Below are 21,062 nucleotides of genomic sequence, written 5' to 3'. Positions count from 1 at the left end.
GGTTTATATTCCCTAAAAAAGCTCTCCTATATATTAGTAATGATTAGTACATTTACAAATTAAAATAATTTATTTAATATTTTTTTATGGCCCATTATTTTCAATTTTGAAGTTTCTAATGATAAGAATTATTATGGAGTAACCCTTCTTCCCAACACCACTTTAATGCAATTTGTAATGCAATTTGTATAATTTAATATCAAGTTAATTAAAATTGTGAGACCTAATATTAAAATGCATGTACACTCATAGGCTCCTTGATTTTTTTTAATCTAATTTTTTTTACAATTTAATCTTTTATGCATAGATTTTTACTATTATGCCCCTGCTGAAATTTTTTTATGCTCCTTATTTATATATGTCTTTGATAATTTTTTACTACTCTACATATTGTTTTATATATTTAATATAACTATTTAAATTTTCTCCTAAGTAAAAAAGAAAATGCCCCATAACAATATTGGTAAATTATTAGTTTAATTCAATGTTTAAAAAATATCCAAAAAAAAATATTATACGAATTAAATATCCTTGACAAATCATCTCAAAAATATATATCATAAACATATATGGCACAAATTAATAAATGTTAATAAATAGACTAGCAATTATGGTGGATTTATAATCATATATTTATTTTTAAAGCATTATTTTAATATCAATGCCATACATGCCATATAGTACCTATAAATACACATATATTTACAACTCTCATATCACAAAAAAAGAAAAGAAAAAAATAGCAAAAGAAAAGACAATGGCTTCTTATCTGAGAAATATTATAATTCTGACTCTTTTATTGGTGTCTTTTGCTACTGTGAAAGCAAACCAAAATGGTGTTGAGAAAATTGGTTCAAAATTGGAGTTTGAGCCCCACAGAATGCTTCTAAGAGATTCAGTTACTCCTCAAGAGATTTCTTCATGGGCCCAAAAGCGAAAAGTTCCATCTGGGCCCAACCCATTACTGTCTCCAGAATATTCTCCTCCATATCCATATTAGTCTTGAGTTTTTTTCTTAATCATATTAATGTCTATCTACAATAAAATAAATTAGAGTAAAGTTTTATTATATATGTTTGTTTAATTTAGTTTAGGAATTGTTCTTGTAAGAATTATATATATATATATATGTGTGTGCCTATATATAAATTAGTGTATGAGGCCAAAATATATCACTATTGTTTTTTTCAAGAGTAATTTTATCACTATTGTTTTTATGTATAATCTCTAATCAAGTATATTAAGTTTTACTTGACCAAATTCAGCAAAAAATTCAACTAATTTATTAATAATCCCTAATAAAACTTCTTTCGTCCAAAATATATTCATTTATTATGAAAATTTGGATTAGCACTAACAAAATTTTTAATCTAAATTCACAAATAATAATAATAATAATAATAATAATGTGGTTTGATTTTAAACGCTTTTATTTGTTATTTTCAAAACGAAACATGTCAACAAAAATAAAAAATAAAAATCCAGAAGAAAGTTTTAAGGAAAAAAAGTTTTAAATATCTCATAAAAATTTATAAAATAAGTAAGATGTAGGTAAGTATATCATCATTCTCTTTTATCGTCATTTCTAAATTAAATACAGCATAGAATTTTGAAAAATAATTTCGACATATTTTCTAAATTTCCATCAAGTGGAAAATTATCGTAGAAATTTTATGATAAAACACTTTTCTCAATTCTATTAAAACTAAAATCTGTTTATCTCGTTATAATAAAAATCATTAAACAGAATCAAAATATTAAATATTTGCATATTACATATCCATGCTTATAAATATCACAAATATGTAAATTTTAATTAATTAAGTTGTTAATTATACAAAAAAAAATATACTGATAAATATATAATTAATTCAAATGGGTGGGCATAGAAAAGAAAAAAATTGGATTTTTTTTATCAATGAAATCAAATAATTTATTAAAACCTCCTTAATTCACATCTTTATAAATAAAGTGTGTATTATATTCTTGGTTTAACCATTTTTCATTTATCAACTTTAATGGAATCTTACAAATATTTAACCGAATTGTATAAATATACTTCTAAAATTAATTAAAAATACAATAAATTAGATATCTAATATTATTAGCAATTGTTAATAGATAGAATATAGTTTAAAATATATATAACAAGTTTTTTTTATAGACTTACTATCATAAATGTTTTAGAGTTTAAACATTCAATTTAGATAGATATATATGAAGCTATTTTAAAAAAAAAAATTATAGACAATATTTTGGATTTTTTAATACGTTCATGTCATATATTATATTAAACATATTTTTTTATAATATATTATTGTTTAGTTATTTATAATATATAACAATTAAAAAATATAATAAAAATAAATTAATACATTTTTTAAATAAAATTATGAAAAAGTTCATGTTACTTTCATCTAGTATGTATATATATATACATAATAGAAACAATGTGTAATGTTTAGTTTTATTTATAAAATTTATATAGAATAGATATTGCAACATTATGATTTTGTTTTCATAGGAGAAAATCAGTATTTAATATCCCATGTTAATATTCAAAAAATAATAAAAGACCACAGGTTATTTGTTTTGCATTAAAGACCTCCAAACTCAGATCAATTGACCAAAAATCTTTCAAATTCAATGATTTTAACAAAATTCATTGATTAATAGTAATGTTATTTTTTATAAAAAAAATACTAATGCTATTGTGTAAAAAAAAGTTTTGTGAAATCCAATTAATTTTTTTAGTAGGTTAATTGTGATTGAAAACAAAAGCAAATTGAATATGGAAGGTTTTGGCGTTTTATTATCATGTTTTTTCATTATAATTATATGACCTAATATATCTTTTTATCTTTTTGTTAATGATTATAGTTAACAAATTTTGTACCTCAAAAATTACAGTGTTAGTGATATTAAAGAAAATTTTATTATAATTATATGAATTAATAATATATGTTTTTGCTAGTTATTATAGTTTTAAGTAGTTTAATGCCATATTCAATATGATGGGAAGTACCAAAGGGAAGGGTGGAAAAGTTAGTTTTGAGATTTGAAGAGTTTGAGTAAAGTGAAAGAAAAGAGTTAGTTTTGAAATTTGTAATATATTATTAATGACTTTTAATTAAAATATGTTAATAATTATTTAATTGGAATGGTTCTAGTAGATGGGAATTTTTTGTGTCACACAATTCTTTTCTATGTGGGAGTGTTCAAGAGAGATTGAGAAAATTTTTAAGTGTTTGAACAATCAAATGAAGGTTATAAAGAAAGATAAAAAGGAGATTTGAGTTCTTAATGAGTTTTTGTTCTTGTCTGTGATACTTATTGTAAGAGGAGAATGTGAAATGTATGTGTCATTAATGCATAAGTAATGATATGTGCACTCAAAATATGTACATAAATATTATACACAGTGACGTGACATTAGCCAATCATATTTATTAAAACTAGAACTCACTGTTTTGAAAAACACTGTCACATCAGTGTGTATAATATTTGGTGCAAATTCTGAGTACATATATCATTATACTTAATGTATTTGTAGTCATATTTAGTGATTTGAGGAGGATGTAAGTGAATATGTGGTAGATGTGAAATGTACAAAAGTGAATCTTCCAAACCTTTACTTAATTCATGCTTCAGTTACAGAAATTGGTAGCAATTTAATTATTATTTTTTTAACCTTTTGAATTTGTTATTTTGACTTGATTGTTTTGGACAATGTTTGAATTTGTCATCTTATTAGCTATATGAAAAATTCATTTGAGCATTATTAAAGAAATGAAATAAATAAAATAATAATCACAATAACACAAACTTCAATTCATATTGAAAATAAAACCTTTAAGTATCGCCCAAAACAAAATGGATTGTTCTTATCTAGGATGCATCATTAGTGACATCATCTTAATTTGAAATGATTTCTTTGATTTTTCTTTTATACATTGTTCTAGAGTTGTTAATGGGGTAGCTCATGCTTTAGCTAGGAATGCTTTACTAGCTACTGATAAATATTGTATGGTGGCTAGTTTTCCTGATTGTATTAGGCCAAACCAGACACCCATTGTCAATGATATCTTATTGGTTCTCTTTTTTCCTTCTTGAATTTTTTCCCACTGGTTTCGCTCTTGTGAGGTTGATGAGACCAAGTTTCTCTCGAAAGAAAAAAAAAAGCAAGATTTCCTAACTTTATAAAAAATACATTTTAAATTTTAAAAATAAAAGATTCTTTGTTTTTTTCCCAAACACTCTCAATTTTTTTTAAAAGAATTCTATAAGCTATAAGCAGCTTAAAAAAAACATTGAGCCAAATAGGGATATTTTGAATTATAAATTGTTATCCCTAAAAAAACCAGCTCGATGATGTGGCATTCTTGTACGACATGTGGCAAAAAGAAATCTAACACGACATTAAAGATTGGTCAAAGATAACGACCAAGGTAAGTGAGTGTGCTACAAAAGACCTGAAACAATAATACATTTGGTCGCGAAAGATGCAACTGTTCGTCTAATATATATTTGGTCGAGTATAAAAATGGGAACTCATATCTCGAACAACTTATTCCAAAAATATCTACTTTGAATATATTTTTTTAATCATTTATATGTAAAATATTGTGATGAGGTTTTTTAGGCCCAATGCACATTTTGTAAGATCATAAAGTCTATAAATATAAGATTGAATGAGTCATTTATTTTCATGCACATTTTACATACATAAACTATTTTATTTTTGTATTCTCTCTTAATTAGGCTTAAGAAACTCAATTGAATTTTGTTATTCTGATCTTGAGTTTGAGATTATATTCAATAAAAATATTAAGTGGATGTCATCCATTACCAATTATTAGAGTCGAACCAATATAAATTTTTGGTGTTCTTTATTTTATTGTTTAGTTCTTTAATATACTATCATTCAATGGACTCACTCTCGTTGGCCAAATTTGTTGTCAACATAAATAATGTGTAGTATTTTAATTTTTATGTAGTTTATTATTTTTATATTTAAAATTTTGATATCAAAATTATTTTTAAATAAATGGATGCTCGTGGGGATTCCCCACTCCAACAATGATCCTCTCCTACTTTCTTGTTGGAGAATATACAAAGTTGAGGACGAGGACGTAGATTAAAATGGGGACGAGGATGGCAGAGTACTCTTCACAATTCCCCACCATGTGCATTCCTAGTTATATGTTATGCAAATAATTACATGATGATTTTGTAATTATTATTTCTTATCATTTTCTTTTATTTAGTTAGTTAGTTTGTTTGACTTTCAGGTGATTTACAAGACAATGAATAAAAATAAAGTGTTTTTTTTATGGAACCTTTTTGGATTCAAATTGCTTGGATTGCGCTTTTGATTATTATTTTTATTATAAGCTTTATTGACTAAGTTTCTAAGGGTATCTTTGCCTCTTGTCAATCACTTTATATTTTAGCAATTAATGTCTTGACTTTGTATATCTTTAGGCTAAACAATGAGTATTTTTAGATAAATATAATCCCTCTACTACTTTATATCTTTTTTTCAATCACTTAAACAAAAACATTAAAAGAAAGATAGAATATTTGAAAATACACACAAATGCATTTCAAAAACAAACCTACACATAAATTTTTTGTTGTGCAAACTATAATATATGTAAATACAATGTAACTTTACAAAAAAATATATATGCAGATATATCACATTCAATAAAATAATATCATGTACATAAATATATCGATGAATGGAATCAAGTAATTATATCAATTTTTACTAGACTAAATAAACAAGTACAGTATATAAAATAAGATTCAGCCAATTTGTTAGTAAAACTTTATATTATTAAATTCATCTTCATTCCCAATGTGTATATATATATATATGTACATTCATTTTTTCCTTTCTATTTTTGTAGAGAAATAGAAGTTGTGAATTGATCCATTGTAATTTGTAGTTTGATTTTGAGGAAGTAAATGGACTATTGTAGTTAATTTTCAAATGCAATTGGTTCTTTCAATTTTTTTAAAGGGTTTCATTAGAAATATTATTTTCCTTAAATATTAATAAAAATATAAAGAAAAAAAAAATTGAGGTTGAATTCCCAAGCCACAACTGTTACTCATAAACTACTCGTTTGTTGCCACTTGAGGTTAGCTCAAGTGATTGGATGTGTGACAAGCTTACCAAAAAAAATCATCTAACAAGCATACAAAAAAGTTAAACAATTTAAAGAAGAAAAAGACTAAAGTAAAAAAAAAACATAATCGAACTTTATTCAATTTTTTCTTTTTATTCATAATACTAAAGAATTAGGATTACATGAATCAAATCCTAAAGAGTTATGGTGGAGAATTTGGTGGATTTTTGCTATTGTGTAAAGGCTTTGAACCAGATGAAAGAGTCTCTTTTTGGCCCCATCTTGGCGAGATTTTACTATTATGTTTAGGGTTTGGACCGGATGGAACATTTTCTTTTTGGCCCCATCTTGGCGGGATTTTACTATTATGTTTAGGGTTTGGACCGGATGGAACATTTTCTTTTTGGCCCCATCTTGGCGGGATTTTACTATTATGTTTAGGGTTTGGACCGGATGGAACATTTTCCTTTTGGCCCCATCTTGGCGGGATTTTACTATTATGTTTAGGGTTTGGACCGGATGGAACATTTTCTTTTTGGCCCCATCTTGGCGGGATTTTACTATTATGTTTAGGGTTTGGACCGGATGGAACATTTTCCTTTTGGCCCCATCTTGGCGGGATTTTACTATTATGTTTAGGGTTTGGACCAGATTGAACATTTTCTTTTTGGCCCCATCTTGGCGGATTTTCTAGCAGATTTCTGCCATTATGTTTAGGGTTTGGACCAGATGGAACAACTTCCTTTTGGCTCCATCTTGACCAAGAATTCTTCATGTGAGTAGAAACCTCTTGAGAAATTGAACCTCTTTGACCAATTCTTGGTGACTCCAATTTTGAACCAACATTCTCAACTCCACTTTGGTGAGCTTCTAAAGTAAAAGGCACCAGCAAAAGAGTGATTGCTATTGTAACTAGAGAAATCTTGAAATAAGAACCCATTTTTTTTCTCTTCTTTTACTTTATTACCTTTTTTTTTTGACTTCTTGTGATGTAGATTGACAAACATGTTTATTTATACGTAGTGTGTTGTGTTGATAGAGATCAAAATCAAAAAACGCATGCCATTATTATTAATGAGTTTCTTGCTTTTGTGAATTATCATAAATTTACCTTAACTTCTTTCTCTACAATTAATTAGATATTCTATATATATTCGAGTAATGATATTCTATTCACATCAGATTTTTACATGCACTAATATGATATGTTCTTAAACCAAATATATTCATTTAAATGAAACTTAATGTGTTAAATTTGGTACATGCACACATATAACTTATGAGATTATTCTTAAATTTTTACCAAACATATCAAGAATATTTAAACTAAAAATAAACCTATATGATCAGCAATGATTATTAAACGCAAAAATGAGCAGAATTACAAGAATTAAAAATTACTAGTGTGAATGCAAAAGTTATTGGGGAAACTTTTGTCGACTCTCTAGTGATCATAATAAAAATACTTTATAATTTTTTTTAAAGATCGATTTACCACACAAATAATACAATGTTATTTTCTAAAAAGTTGTGTTGTTATTGTAGTTTCTAAATGTAATAACATTAGCCACATGGTAAGAATTCAAATTTGATAAGTTAGTTAGATGTAAATATCCAATTTTTACATTTTATTTAATATTTTTTTTCTTTTTTTACATTATAAATAAATAATTTTTTTTTTGCTGAAGTGAGCCCCATCCAACAAGAGACAGGGCCACAAATCCACTGAAAGCCAAAAACTGCACAACCAACAAGAGAAACAGTTCAGAACATAAAGGAAACAACCGCCTAACATAGGGGAGGCAAAAAAATGCCCCGTAACAATATTGGTAAATTATTAGTTTAATACAATGTTTAAAAAATATCCAAAAAAAAAAAATACATATTATACGAATTAAATATCCTTAACATATCATCTCAAATATATATATCGTAAACATATATGGCATAAATTAATAAATGTTAATAAATAGACTAGCAATTATGTTGGATTTATAATCATATATTTATTTTTAAAGCATTATTTGAATATCAATGCCATGCATGCCATATAGTACCTATAAATACACATATATTTACAACTCTCATATCACAAAAAAAAAAAAAAAAGACATGGCTTCTTATTAATGTTTATCTACAATAAAATAAATTAGAATAAAGTTTTATTATATATGTTTGTTTAGTTTAGGAATTGTTCTTGTAATAATTATATATATATATATATATAGGTGCACTTTTAATGGTTACTACCATGGATGATTACTTTAATATTAACCATTAGATTAAGATTAACAGTTCATATTTAGAGTTGTTAATTAATATTTCTAAAAATAAATTTTGATTTTTTCAAATTTTTTAAAGGATTACCTGATGAAAAACGTATATTTATTATGAAAATATAATATTAAAATTTTTTCATTTTTCAAATATATGTCAATTTCTAAATATAATTATTATCTCTCATTAGTTGGAAACAACATTAATTATGACAAAAAAAAAAGTAAATTCAAAATTAATGTAGAAAAAAAAATATTTACCTGCTGGTGACTTACTATACCAAGTCACTATGTTGCCACATCATCATAATTGTTAGTACCCATCTATGGGTAGTAACCATTGAGAAGTCTTCCATATATATATATATATATATATGCCTATATATAAATTAGTGTATGAGGCCAAAATATATCACTATCGTTTTTTTCAAGAATAATTTTATCACTATTGTTTTTATGAATAATCTCTAATCAAGTATATCAAGTTTTACTTGAACAAATTCAGCCAAAAATTCAACTAATTTATTAATAATCCCTAATAAAACTTCTTTCATCCAAAATATATTCATTTATTTTGAAAATTTGGATTAGCACTAACAAAATTTTTAATCTAAATTCACAAATATTAATGTGGTTTGATTTTAAACGCTTTTATTTGTTATTTTCAAAACGGAACATGTCAATAAAAAACAGAAGAAAGTTGAAGGAAAAAAAAAGTGATAAATATCTCATAAAAAATTATAAAATAACTAAGATATAGCAAATTGAATATGGAAGGTATTGGCGTTTTATTATCATGTTTTTTCATTATAATTATATGACCTAATATATCTTTTTATCTTTTTGTTAATGATTATAGTTAACAAATTCAGTTGGTTAGGGCGAACTTGAGGGTCTTACCCACTCCAGGTTCGATTCTCCACGGAGCCATTAAATCCCTGTGAGCCACTGGGGCGATCTCCGGCTGAAGTACACCCACGGGCGGTTCCACTAATTGGGCTTGTTGGGGCTACTCAAGTGGTAATTACCACTTGGCACCAGGACCTCGAGGGATTAGTAGGGGTGGGGCCCCTGATACTCTCGGATATCAAAAAAATATATATATATATATAGTTAACAAATTTTGTACCTCAAAAATTACAATATTAATAATATTAAAGAAAATTTTATTATAATTATATGAATTAATAATATAGGTTTTTGCTAGTTATTATAGTTTTAAGTGGTTTAATGACCGATTCAATATGATGGGAAGTACCAAAGGAGAGGGTGGAAAAGTTAGTTTTGAGATTTGAAGAGCTTGAGTAAAGTGAAAGAAAAGAGTTAGTTTTGAAATTTGTCATATATTATTAATGACTTTTAATTCAAATATGTTAATAATTTTTTAATTGGAATGGTTCTAGAAGATGGGAATTTTTTGTGTCACACAATTCTTTTCTATGTGGGAGTGTTTAAGACAGATTGAGAAAATTTTAAAGTGTTTGAACAATCAAATGAAGGTTATAAAGAAAGATAAAAAGGAGATTTGAGTTCTTAATGAGTTTTTGTTCTTGTCTATGATGCTTATTGTAAGAGGAGAATGTGAAATGTATGTGTAATGAGTAATGATATGTGCACTCAAAATATGTACTTAAATATTATACACAGTGACGTGACAGACTAGCTTAGCCAATCACATTTATTAAAACTAAAACTCACTGTTTTGAAAAAAACTGTCACATCAGTGTGTATAATATTTGGTGCAAATTCTGAGTACATATATCATTATACTTAATGTATTTGTAGTCATATTTAGTGATTTGAGGAGGATGTAAGTGAATATGTGGTAGATGTGAAATGTACAAAAGTGAATCTTCCAAACTTTTACTTAATTCATGCTTCAATTACAGAAATTGGTAGCAATTTAATTATTATTTTTTTAACATTTTGAATTTGTCATTTTGACTTGATTGTTTTGGACAATGTTTGAATTTGTCATCTTATTAGCTATATGAAAAATTCATTTGAGCATTATTAAAAAAATGAAATAAATAAAATAATAATCACAATAACACAAACTTCAATTCATATTGAAAATAAAACATTTAACGTAAAAAAGCTAGATTTTTCAAAAATATCGCCCACAACAAAATGGATTGTTCTTTTCTAGGATGCATCTTTAGTGACATCATCTTAATTTGTAATGATTTTTTTGATATTTTCTTTATACATTGTCCTAGAGTTGTTAATGGGTGCTCTACTAGATACTGGTAATATTGTATGGTGGCCAGGTTTTCTTGATTGTATTAGCCCACAAATATTGACGCATATTATCAATGATATGTCGTTGGTTCTCTTTTTCCCTTTTTTTTAGTTTTTTTCTACTGGGTTTTGCTCTTGTGAGGTTGATGAGACCAAATTTCTCTCGAAAGAAAAAAAAAAACTAGATTTTTTAACTTCTCAAAAAAAACATTTTAAATTATTATTATTATTTTTTGTTTTTTTCCCAAACACTCTCAATATTTTTTTGATTCTATAAGCTAAAAGTAGCTTAAAAAACTGCTAAGTCAAATAGGGATATTTTGATTTATAAACTGTTATTCCTAAAAAAATCAGCTCGATGACATGGCATTCTTGTACGACATGTGGCAAAAAGAAATCTAATACGACATCAAAGATTGGTCGAAGATAACGACCAGGGTAAGTGAGTGTACTACAAAAGACCTGAAACAATAATACATTTGGTCGCAGAAGATGCAATTGTTCGTCTAATATATATTTGCTCGAGTATAAAGTTTGAAACTCATATCTCGAACAGCTTATTCCGAAAATATCTACTTTGAATATATTTTTTTAATCATTTATATGTAAAATATTGTGATAAGGTTTTTTGAGGCCCAATGCACATTATGTAAGTTCAGAAAGTCTATAAATATAAGATTGAATGATTCATTTATTTTCACGCACACTTTACATACATAAACTCTTTTATTTTTGTATTCTCTCTTAAGCTTAAGAAACTCAAATGAATATTGTTCTTCTGATCTTGAGTTTGAGATTATATTCAATAAAAGTACCAAGTGGATGTCGGTCATTACCAATTCTCGACTCGGCTTCTCTTCTTCTCTGCTCCTTGCTGTTGCTGCCGTGCTGAAGCTTGAACCAAGAGGGAGGCTTAGCTCAGGCCTCAGGCTGCCGTGCTTGATGATGGTGGCTTGAACCGAAGGAGGGACGAGGGAGAGGCTGGGGCTGGGCTGCCGCTTGACTGAAAACGAAGGAGAAGAACAAAAAAAAAGGGGGTCGGGTATAAAGTTTAGGGTTAAATTCTTTCAGATTTTGATTTTATTTATTTTGATTTTATTTTTGATTTTTTAAAAAAATTTAGTCGGATTTCGGGTTACACCCGAACCCGACAGTACATATATTGCAAACCCGAATCCGACCCGATTTTTTCGGGTTCGGGTCGGGTTAAACCCGATTTTGTCGGTTTTTTCGAAAAAACGGGTTCTCCTGGTTCGGGTCTGGCGGGTTTTGCGGGTTTTCGGGTTTTGCGGGTTAAATGTGCACCCCTACTTCCCCCTACTCTGATTTAGATGACTTTGCAGGTCATGACGATTCTTGCGACTTCCAGTATTTTTACGGCCTCGGTCGTGATTACTGACGGACCTGGTCTCTCCGGACTCGTCACTGGTGAAACTCATTAATCGGTCATTTCGTGATGTATTCTTCCCATGTCGCCTCGTCTCCGCAGTGCGAGACCGAGACGTCTGACTTTTCTCAGAGGGTGCGCCTCTCCGTTCCTGGAATGTCTCCCTGTTTCCTTGTCTTTCCCTCGTACGCCCTTGATCCTGATCTCGAACAGGTTGAGCGTTTCTGCGGGGAGGTGAAGGATATCTTATGGGAGACGGAGAGAACCGTATAGGCGACGGTGGCTGTCACCCTTGCCTCGGCCTAGAGGGTCTAGAATTTGCCCGAGATGGGTCAGTCGCGTTCGGTGCACTACTAGGAACCTGAGTCCGAGCCTCGGCAGGAGTTCGGTTATTCTCAGTTCCTCCAGGCACTTCCACAGGTGGATTAGGCGGGACCCGAGCTCGGGTACTCCTCTGGGGCCTAGGAGGAGCAGATGGCTCTGCTGGCGCCGAAGGTTGAGTCGGCCTCCTTGTGGTAGCATCCTTTCGTGGCCGCCCACGGGGCCTCCGGGGAGGAACATGCACGTCCCTTGGAGGAGGGACTTGGTTTTCGCGCGGAGGCGGGGGCTGAGCCACCTGCGCCTTTGCGGCTATCCTAGTCAGCTCCTCATTCCGTTTGTTGGCCTCTGCCAACAGCTGTTTCAACTGCCGGTTTTCCAGTTCTACAATAGGAACGTAACGCTCTGGATTGTAGTACATGTCCTCATCCCTTGGTGGAGGCGGTGGTCCCCGAGAATCAGAAGACCCACTTCTCTCCTCAGCATCCGGGTTCTCCATTGGTTGTTTTCTAGGACGCCTTGGGTAACTTTCATCAGGCGTGTTCTGATTGTTCGTGGAAAGAGGAGGACTCAATGATTATTCGTTCGCCGGAACCAGTAGTTAAAATTTTGGTAGATAGGGATCCCATAAAAACTTCTTTCGAGGAATGGGCCAGACCGGGTCATTTCTCAAGAACAATAGCTAAGGGGCCTGGCTCTCAATGAAAGCACCAAACTGTTGACGCCGTTTTTCGTCAAACAGTGAAAGAAGAGCACAAAAACAATAATAGATAATGGCCAAATACAATAAAACAAATCAAACACACGATTTTTACGTGGTTCAGCAGTTAAATCTGCCTAGTCCACGAGTCTCTGTTATTAAACTCAAGATTATCTCTGAAAATTCTTAAGCATGAATTCTTCAGAGTTTTCTCTCAAGGATCATAATTTTCCCCCCTTTACAATGGCGCATGGCTTCTCTATTTATAGAGAAGGATGCAGAATATTATCCCACATATTTTGGGTAGTTACTCTTTTTGTGAATAAAATAAATGGCCTTAAATGCCTATAATCAGATATAAAAGGAAACGTCCCTAAAGACCAGGAAACACATAACTGATCAAATAATATCCCACGATTCTAGGAGATTTACATTAATAAATGAGGATTACATCTCATATTTATAATACTTGTAGATATTCAATGTGGTTACTGCGTATCTCTAAGGCTTTAGTCTCCCAGGTTTCCTGTCACCTTTCGAGCTGGAGACATCTTCCGAGGTCACCCAATCTGTTCGAGATCATATGCGCGTCGAGCTCGGGAACCCTGATCCGAAGTTGTCTCCGAAGATGGATGTGTTCCCAGGGCTATCTTTTGAGATCATGAACTCTTCGAGGTCACCATACTCGAGATCGTCCATATCCTGCAAGCTCGGCATATGATCCTGGAGCTTGCTTCCAACCTTATGAGTCCACTTATTTGCGAATCCAACTTTCGAGGTCATAATTAACATGGCTCGAAATCTGGGTATAACAGAATTTATATGGTATATTTTATTAATGAAATATTTAATTTTAATTTAGTTTATAATTTATTTTTTAGGAAAATTATTTCATTTGTGGCTCTTGAAAAGCAAGGGAATCAAAAGAATTGTGGTAGTTTTGAAAGAAAATAACAAAAAAATGGCACATAAGCCTCAAAGGCCCAAGCTTATGGCCCAAGCTTATGGCCCAAGCTCCAATCCTTCCTCTTCAATCAATTCACTCAACATGCACTCTTCTCTCCAGCCAAAGACCAATTCACAGCGTGACTCCCCCATCCGCCAACAACAGTGTTCCTCCTTAGCAAAGCTCCATGGGCTTTTCCACTCCTTTGGCCCAAGGCTAATCCAATTGAAGCACCACATAGCTAGCCTTCATTTCCACGCCTGCTGCTTTCCCTGCCACCAGCTGAAGCCACCAAGACCAAAGCAGCTGCCATTTCATTTTGAGCCCACAAAAAAATGCTTTTGTACTATTTGTCCCCTATGACAAAAATACCACTTTTTACCACACTTTCTACACATTTTACCCCAAAACATAATTATTACACCTTATAATTTACCCCTATTTGCCATATTATAATTAATTAAATTAATTTAATCAATTTAATTATTTTAAATTGATTATTTTAATAATCTCATTTTGGCTATAAATATGGTATGTCAAGACCATTTAGGGTGTGATATTTGAGGAGAGGTTACCATACCAAAAACTCTACACATTTCAAAACCTGTGCATTCTCTTCATCTTCTTCTTCTTTTTATTTTTTTTCTATGTATTTTTAGAGGAAAAATTTGGGGGTTTCTCCTCCAAATTTTCCTATTTATGTTTGTAATTTTTAGTTTGTAATTTCTATTCTAGTTATGTGCTTCTAATCTTTTTCATAAGATTATTAAGATCATGATGAAGCAACTTGTAACTAGGTAATATTTATGTTGTATGTTGATTTCCCTTGTAATACAACAAAGTTTATGGATTTTTCTTCTACATATATTTCTTTCATCTTAAATATCTTGTATTTTAGATTGTTAGAACATATTTACACTTTGTTCTTCATTAGTGCATAAACATAATATTCTTTGTGTAAGATGTGTCATTAAATTGTACACAACCATGCTTAGAACAAAAATATTATGTTTTGCCATATAAATAATGTTCATTGATTTATTTGTTATTTCATTAGATTGATTTACACTAAATTCTTTGAAATTATAACTTTGAAAAGTGAAGAAAAATCCTATCTTTTTAGAAATAATTGTGCTTAAAATTATAAATTTATTTAGAAAATTGGGAATCAATATACTAATAAATATTATTAAACTTACATTTTGTGGATTCTAGTATCTTAATAATATTTTCTTTTAACACTTATTTTCAACTCATTATTGCTTTATTTTTATTCTCTTAAATAGCTTTATTTTTCTATCTTTTATTTTATGTTCATAATATTAAAACTCATCAATCTTTGGAGCTAGGTTAGAATTTATTATTTTTTATTTAAAATAGTTTCATTTTCGATTTTAGACAACTCCTTTGGGTTCGACATCCTTGCTTACATGATCACTATTCTATATGGACGATTCGTGCGCTTGCGATATATAAATTTTTAAACATACCCGTTTTGGGTCCACCATATATACACACATAGCATAATTAATCAAATACTTAAACACGTATAAACATAATCAATGGGGCTATGCCCTGCAATACAATCATATAGGGTCTTGCCCAGCAACACAAACTATAGTGTCTCGCCCTGTTCTACGGGTACAGCAGTTTTCTTACTTGTGTCCCAAGCTACCCGAGTACCGCGATCACGAGCAGTCCTATAACCCGAGCCTTGAAGAGAAATCTTAGTCACAACGCATGAATAAAATCAACTATCAAGTTCTAGCTCATTAAATAGTTTCGAGTCATAACTCTAACCTCCGGGACCTTGGTTTCTACTAGGGGTGTTCATAAAACTGCCCACACCACACAAACCGCCTACACCGCACCACACCGCACCGCACCGCAATTTGCGGTTTAGAACCCTTCGTGGTGCGGTTGCGGTTTGTATTTTTGCCAAACTGTGTGGTGCAGTGCGGTTTGTGGTTTTAAATTTTATAAATGCGGTTCAAACCACACCGCATCATTATATCTATTAACTTTTTTATATTATTTTTTTCAATTTTACTACATTTAAAGTTAATGCATAAATATTTATATAGTATAATATAATATTCACAATATCTAGAAAAAAAATATAATGTTTCATAGGATGCTAACACATATTCTACTTCAATATAAAGATATTCCTCCTTAATTAAAATAATATTTACTTTTATATTACATTTTTTCTTTGTTATTAGTTTGTTATATTTTTATTGTTTTGCTTAAAGTTTATTAGCTTGTTGTACATTAATTATTTTGTTAAACACTCTATGGTTATGAGATTTATTATGAATCTTTCTTAATTATAATATTTAATTATTAAATTATTTGGCAATAGGTATAAACCGCCCACACCGCATTTTTGCAGTGCGGTTCATGCGGTTTGAGGTCTATGCGGTGCGGGTTGCGGTTTGTAAAATTGTTCAAACCGCATATGCGGTGCGGTCCAAAAAATGAGAGAAAAACTGCACCAACCACACCATGAACACCCCTAGTTTCTACCAAACTGGGTAGTAGAAACCTTCCCGAACCTTAACGTTCAAGTTCCCGAGCTAAAAACCCTCAATTTGCCAAAAATCCATTTTTGGGCTACGACCCAACCTCTCTTAAGCACCGCGACACTCCCCAAAACAGAGGCAAAATGCCTCACATCTGCCAGACTCGGGCCACGGCGCCCAAACCTTGCGCCGCGGCGCCTAGGAAATTATTCGAGCTATAAACGCAAGCAGGCCGTGGCGCTGATGAACAGGGCCGTGGCGCGAGCCCGAAACCCAAAAAATCCCATGCAATTCTACGAGCCAACACCTCATAAATCAACCATCCAAAATTCAGCCCCAAACCACTTATACCAAACTAACAGCAGCACATAAACTTAAAGAAACCAACTAAAGTCCTACTACAACCCATGTTCAATTATCTAAGTTTTAACCCCTCAAACTCCAACAAAACAGAGGAAAATTAAACATAATTCAAGCTTAGATCCTTACCTCTATATTAATTTTGGCCTGAGCAATTCCTACACACTTCAAGCCCTCAATCCTTCAACTCAAGACCCCCAAATTTCTTCAAAGTTTCAAGACACCAATGGGAGAGAGAGAGAATCGGTGGAGAGAGAAAGGGAAGCAAAACTGAGTTTTTCCTTCTGTTTATTTCTTTCCTTCTAACCCCTTCTAACCTTGGCAACCAAAGACATAAGCCTATCCCTTAGCAAAAGACCCAATTGCCCCTTAGACTTATCCTAACCTCTTAGGTAACCCAAGGGCAATTTAGTCATTTGCCATACCCCGTTAAGTCCTCGAGTGTACCTACAAATCTCAGTTTAATCCCAACATATCCAAATCATTACTAAATTACTACTCGTTACTCACTAAATTCTGAACACATCTTACATTCCCAAAATACCCCTAGACTCCTTCCGAGCCAGGTATTTGACCCCGTTGCGACTTTCTAGTTAAATTGCTCCCTAAGACTGTCTCGGATCGTGCATTTCAAATATATCACCACTCACACGTGGTAAAGATCACAATTATCACAAATATTGCATTTATGTCATTGACAAGCTAAAATTACAAACATGCCCATAATAACCAAACGAGGCCCACATTCATATTTAATTTACCTAAACATGCATTTCTAATCACATATTCATCAAATTCACACATTATAATAATAAATCACTTATTGCCCTCCAAGCACACTAATCAAGACCTTAAGTCTTATTAGCAAAATTTTGGGACGCTACATAAATGGACTATAGTAGTCAATTTTCAAATGCAATTGGTTCTTTTAATTTTTTTTAAAGGATTTCGTTAAAAATACAGTTTACCTTAAATAATAATAAAAATATATAGAAAAAAAATTGAGGTTGAAAAAGACTAAAGTAAAAAAACATAATCAAACTTTATTTTATTTTTTTTCTTCTTCATAATACAGAAGAAGAAAGGTTAGAAGAATCAAATCCTAAAGAGTTTAAGGTTGAGAATTTGGTGGATTTTTGCTATTGTGTAAAGTGTTTGGACTAGATGGAGCAATTTCTTTTCGACCTCATCTTGGCGGATTTTTGTCATTATGTAAAAGGTTTTGACCAGATGGTATAGTTTCTTTTCGGGTCATCTTGGCAGATTTGTACTATTATGTAAAGGAATTGGACCAGATGGAATAGTCTTTTTTTGGCCCCATCTTGACAAATCTTCTAGCGAGTTTTTCCCATTATGTATAGGGTTTGGGCTAGATGAAATGATTTCTTTTCGGCCCCATCTCGATAGATTTTTGTCATTATGTAAAGGGTTTGGACCGGATGGAACAACTTCCTTTTGACCCATTTTGACCAAGAGTTCTTCATGCGAGTATAAACCTCTTGAGGAATTGAACCTCTTTGACCAACTCTTGGTGACTCCAATTTTGAATCAACATTCTCAACTCCACTTTGGTGAGCTTCCAAAGTAAAAGACACCGACAAAAGAAATCATGAAATAAGAACCCATTTTTGTTTTTCTCTTCTTTTATTTTTTGACCTTTTTTTACTTCTCCTTTTGATGTTGATTGATATGCATGTGTATTTATAGGTTGAATACATTTTTTTTTGTGTGGGCGATGAGAGTTGAATGCATCTCTTGATTTATTAAAAGTGAGGTCAATTTTATTTTTATGTAAATTTCTTCATAAGCTATTGAAATTGATATGAGATTATTTATATGAATATAACGTAATTCACAAAAGACATAAACATGACATTACATTGCATTAATACAATTAATATTTTTTAATATTTGCATTTAATACAATTGGCAACGTAATTCACATTTAATATTGGATTCATTACAATTTATATAGATCAAATCAAGTATTTATATCAAATTTTACTTGAATAAATCAGCAATTATAGAAAAATTCAGATAATTGGTTTATATTCCCTAAAAAAGCTCTCCTATATATTAGTAATGATTAGTACATTTACAAATTAAAATAATTTATTTAATATTTTTTTATGGCCCATTATTTTCAATTTTGAAGTTTCTAATGATAAGAATTATTATGGAGTAACCCTTCTTCCCAACACCACTTTAATGCAATTTGTAATGCAATTTGTATAATTTAATATCAAGTTAATTAAAATTGTGAGACCTAATATTAAAATGCATGTACACTCATAGGCTCCTTGATTTTTTTTAATCTAATTTTTTTTACAATTTAATCTTTTATGCATAGATTTTTACTATTATGCCCCTGCTGAAATTTTTTTATGCTCCTTATTTATATATGTCTTTGATAATTTTTTACTACTCTACATATTGTTTTATATATTTAATATAACTATTTAAATTTTCTCCTAAGTAAAAAAGAAAATGCCCCATAACAATATTGGTAAATTATTAGTTTAATTCAATGTTTAAAAAATATCCAAAAAAAAATATTATACGAATTAAATATCCTTGACAAATCATCTCAAAAATATATATCATAAACATATATGGCACAAATTAATAAATGTTAATAAATAGACTAGCAATTATGGTGGATTTATAATCATATATTTATTTTTAAAGCATTATTTTAATATCAATGCCATACATGCCATATAGTACCTATAAATACACATATATTTACAACTCTCATATCACAAAAAAAGAAAAGAAAAAAATAGCAAAAGAAAAGACAATGGCTTCTTATCTGAGAAATATTATAATTCTGACTCTTTTATTGGTGTCTTTTGCTACTGTGAAAGCAAACCAAAATGGTGTTGAGAAAATTGGTTCAAAATTGGAGTTTGAGCCCCACAGAATGCTTCTAAGAGATTCAGTTACTCCTCAAGAGATTTCTTCATGGGCCCAAAAGCGAAAAGTTCCATCTGGGCCCAACCCATTACTGTCTCCAGAATATTCTCCTCCATATCCATATTAGTCTTGAGTTTTTTTCTTAATCATATTAATGTCTATCTACAATAAAATAAATTAGAGTAAAGTTTTATTATATATGTTTGTTTAATTTAGTTTAGGAATTGTTCTTGTAAGAATTATATATATATATATGTGTGTGCCTATATATAAATTAGTGTATGAGGCCAAAATATATCACTATTGTTTTTTTCAAGAGTAATTTTATCACTATTGTTTTTATGTATAATCTCTAATCAAGTATATTAAGTTTTACTTGACCAAATTCAGCAAAAAATTCAACTAATTTATTAATAATCCCTAATAAAACTTCTTTCGTCCAAAATATATTCATTTATTATGAAAATTTGGATTAGCACTAACAAAATTTTTAATCTAAATTCACAAATAATAATAATAATAATAATAATAATGTGGTTTGATTTTAAACGCTTTTATTTGTTATTTTCAAAACGAAACATGTCAACAAAAATAAAAAATAAAAATCCAGAAGAAAGTTTTAAGGAAAAAAAGTTTTAAATATCTCATAAAAATTTATAAAATAAGTAAGATGTAGGTAAGTATATCATCATTCTCTTTTATCGTCATTTCTAAATTAAATACAGCATAGAATTTTGAAAAATAATTTCGACATATTTTCTAAATTTCCATCAAGTGGAAAATTATCGTAGAAATTTTATGATAAAACACTTTTCTCAATTCTATTAAAACTAAAATCTGTTTATCTCGTTATAATAAAAATCATTAAACAGAATCAAAATATTAAATATTTGCATATTACATATCCATGCTTATAAATATCACAAATATGTAAATTTTAATTAATTAAGTTGTTAATTATACAAAAAAAAATATACTGATAAATATATAATTAATTCAAATGGGTGGGCATAGAAAAGAAAAAAATTGGATTTTTTTTATCAATGAAATCAAATAATTTATTAAAACCTCCTTAATTCACATCTTTATAAATAAAGTGTGTATTATATTCTTGGTTTAACCATTTTTCATTTATCAACTTTAATGGAATCTTACAAATATTTAACCGAATTGTATAAATATACTTCTAAAATTAATTAAAAATACAATAAATTAGATATCTAATATTATTAGCAATTGTTAATAGATAGAATATA

General features: G+C 29.9%; 1 protein-coding gene across 1 annotated transcript; it reads right to left on the bottom strand.

Moving 5' to 3' along the window:
- Positions 1-6,339: 6,339 nt before the first annotated feature.
- On the bottom strand, positions 6,340-7,077 carry LOC133805469 (uncharacterized). Its single transcript, XM_062243656.1, has one exon. The coding sequence runs from the start codon at positions 7,075-7,077 to the stop codon at positions 6,340-6,342; it is 738 nt and encodes a 245-aa protein (XP_062099640.1).
- Positions 7,078-21,062: the final 13,985 nt, after the last annotated feature.

The sequence above is a fragment of the Humulus lupulus genome, chromosome X (genome assembly GCF_963169125.1).
Source record: "Humulus lupulus chromosome X, drHumLupu1.1, whole genome shotgun sequence".
Classification (NCBI taxonomy): Eukaryota; Viridiplantae; Streptophyta; class Magnoliopsida; order Rosales; family Cannabaceae; genus Humulus; species Humulus lupulus.
This window is presented reverse-complemented; position numbering and strand designations above follow the sequence as displayed.